Source organism: Coptis chinensis, chromosome 8, assembly GCF_015680905.1.
Source record: "Coptis chinensis isolate HL-2020 chromosome 8, ASM1568090v1, whole genome shotgun sequence".
Lineage (NCBI taxonomy): Eukaryota > Viridiplantae > Streptophyta > Magnoliopsida > Ranunculales > Ranunculaceae > Coptis > Coptis chinensis.
Genome location: NC_141463.1, coordinates 11,378,391 through 11,381,154, shown reverse-complemented (window position 1 = coordinate 11,381,154; position 2,764 = coordinate 11,378,391). Strand labels below are relative to the sequence as shown.

The 2,764-nt window shown below is 36.1% G+C and overlaps 1 protein-coding gene across 1 annotated transcript; it reads left to right on the top strand.

Annotated features, from left to right (window-relative positions):
• The first annotated feature begins 475 nt into the window (after nucleotides 1-475).
• Nucleotides 476-1,331, top strand: LOC147479940 (pathogenesis-related protein R minor form-like). Its single transcript, XM_086578718.1, has one exon. It carries the CDS (start codon nucleotides 508-510, stop codon nucleotides 1,180-1,182), a length of 675 nt encoding a protein of 224 aa, XP_086434844.1. The 5' UTR covers nucleotides 476-507; the 3' UTR covers nucleotides 1,183-1,331.
• The last annotated feature ends 1,433 nt before the right edge of the window (nucleotides 1,332-2,764 follow it).

The following is a 2,764-nucleotide window of genomic DNA, read 5'->3' as shown; positions in this document are numbered from 1 at the left end:
AAGTTTGACAATCTTATAGTCTTAAGGGGGGTGGGGGTGGGGTGGTTAGTGTACAAATATGTGAACTATGCTATGCACTGGTTGTTTTGAGTATTCAAACCAGTTGATCGAATATCTATCATCTATATCATACATCAAAACCAATTAATGCTAAAAAACCTAATGAATAAAGATAGTGAAATAGTGAAGATGAAATTTAGCAAACTGATAAGAAATTAGGTGGTTAGATTGGTTAGCCCAATAAAATTTTTTAGTTGTGAGAAAAATAGTGAATGAGGTGTTTGTCTATAAAGAGGTGTTTCTAAACTTTTTGGGCCTCTTTAGTTACAAATAAATAATGAGGGAGGTGCTTATAAATAATAATAAAAGAGAAAATTTGACTCCTCTACCCATACAATATAGAGGAGTCAAATTTTGGCATTTATAGCACAAAATGCACAATCAACCACTATAAATACCTTCTCACCTCAACACATACGAATCCACTCTAATTTATCCATCCTCACAATGAGCTCCTCTACGAATTCCATTTGCTTCTTCCTCTTTTCTGTTGTTCTCTTCACAGTGGCCAATGCAGCCATCTTTGAGATTCGAAATCAATGCTCATATACAGTTTGGGCCGCAGCCGTACCAGGTGGTGGCAGACAACTCAATTCAGGCCAATCGTGGACTCTCACTGTAAACCCTGGAACAAAAGCGGCTCGCATTTGGGGACGTACTAATTGCAACTTTGATGGGAATGGTCGCGGAGGCTGTCAAACTGGGGATTGTGGTGGGCTCCTGAACTGTCAAGGCTATGGTCGAGCTCCTAACACTCTAGCCGAATATGCGTTAAATCAAGATCGTAACAATGACTTTTACGATATCTCTCTAGTTGATGGATTCAACATACCCATGGATTTCAGCCCAACAACAGGTGGTTGTAGGAGCCTAAGATGTGCATCTGATATCAATGGGCCATGTCCAAGTCAGTTGAGGGCACCAGGGGGGTGCAACAACCCTTGCACCGTTTTTAGGACAAATGAGTTTTGTTGCACTAATGGGCCAGGCAGCTGTGGACCTACTGATTTTTCAAGGTTCTTCAAGGCCAGGTGCCCAGATGCTTATAGTTATCCTCAAGATGATACTGCAACTAAAGCCTGCCCAGGTGGTGGTAATTATAGGGTTGTCTTCTGCCCTTGAGATACTAGCCAGTTGAAGGAGTACGTACTAGTATACTTTATAAGATCATCATTATATTCTGAATCCGGTTTAAGGATTCATTCCTGTACGTACAGAATAAGTTTGATCTATATTAAATAAAAGTGAAGCATATACCTTTTGCCACTAAATCTTGCATGCAGCAACAGGGTGCAATTGCATAGTAATGCCACGACAAGGAATTGCAATTACAAATCGTTTGGTAAGAGTACCGTAGTGAGCCCACGTCATCTTTTACATGTTTTTATTTATTAATTATATTATATCTTTTTTATCTTCTTCACAAGTACAGCTAAATATCCAAATGATTTTCTCCATAGTTCCAAATTCCAAATTCTAAATATCCACTTTAAAATTAAAACTAGTCGATCTTTAATTTTAACAGTTCTATCACTTCACTTCCATGTAAGTGCTGAACAATTGATTTTCAGATCATATCCATAAAAACAACCTAAAATTTATTTTTCCCTCAATTTTTTCCTTCAATTTTTTTTATCTAATTTCGTCATAGATTCAACAAAATTAGTTGATTTGGGTTGGTTTAATCTTCATAAAGAGGAGATTGAGATGGATCTAAACTTTTCTTTTTGATGGAGCTATGAAAAGACATTAATGGAGCTACGAAGGAGGAGAAAGAGGCAAATTGCAAATAGTTGCAATGATTTTTTTCGCTTTTGCAATTGAATGACTCCTAACCTATTTATATGGTGCACATGAGTGCAACTTGTTGCATAACCGCCACTTTGCATTAGTTAGTGGGAAATGGGTGCAAATACATTCCATTGCAGCGAACCAAAGAGAGCCTTTAGTTCAAGTTTTTTATGCATTAAATCAATTTGAGGTTTGGGTGGCCCTAAAAATGCTCCTAAAAATGGGCCCTTTGTCTTATAGGAAAAAACAACATCGGGAAATTGATGAATCAGACTTCAAATTAGCAAACATACTAGGCGTTGAAATTGTTGACCTATGTTTTATTCAACAATATGACGTCGGACTCACTTGCTAATGTAATCAAGAAAATGTGAACTTCCTACCATGCCCTTCTTCCTCTAACTCATACTAAAATTGCTATCCATGTCAGAATAAACAATTATCCTACAAAATTGGCAAAAGAAAACTCAACCCAAATAACACACAGTGAATGTCTTAATGAACCTCTTAATGAAGCTAAAGACAAATCCCAAGTTACCATTCTATTTATTCAAAAAAAATTATCATCATTTTAAGGTTTTAACTAAAGTGTTTTGAATGACTGAAATAGAATGTGGAAGACTATGAAGGGATAATAAGAGCAACAAAAGGGAGTATAAAAGCGAAACAATTAGTAGCACAATTGATTCCAAGGTTTTTTAAACATTTTCCTAGCTTAGTCTTGCTAGTCAAGCTTTTGAAGCTTATTTGGATTGGGGAGGGGTTCTAGGGACATATCTTATCTTAACATGTAAACAAACTCAAAATCGTTACGGCATTTCTAAGTTTTGGATTAGGCTAATTTTTTGTAGATATGATTTCCTAACTATTCTAAATATTGTCACAAATAATCAAAAAAATCAAAAATTTCTAA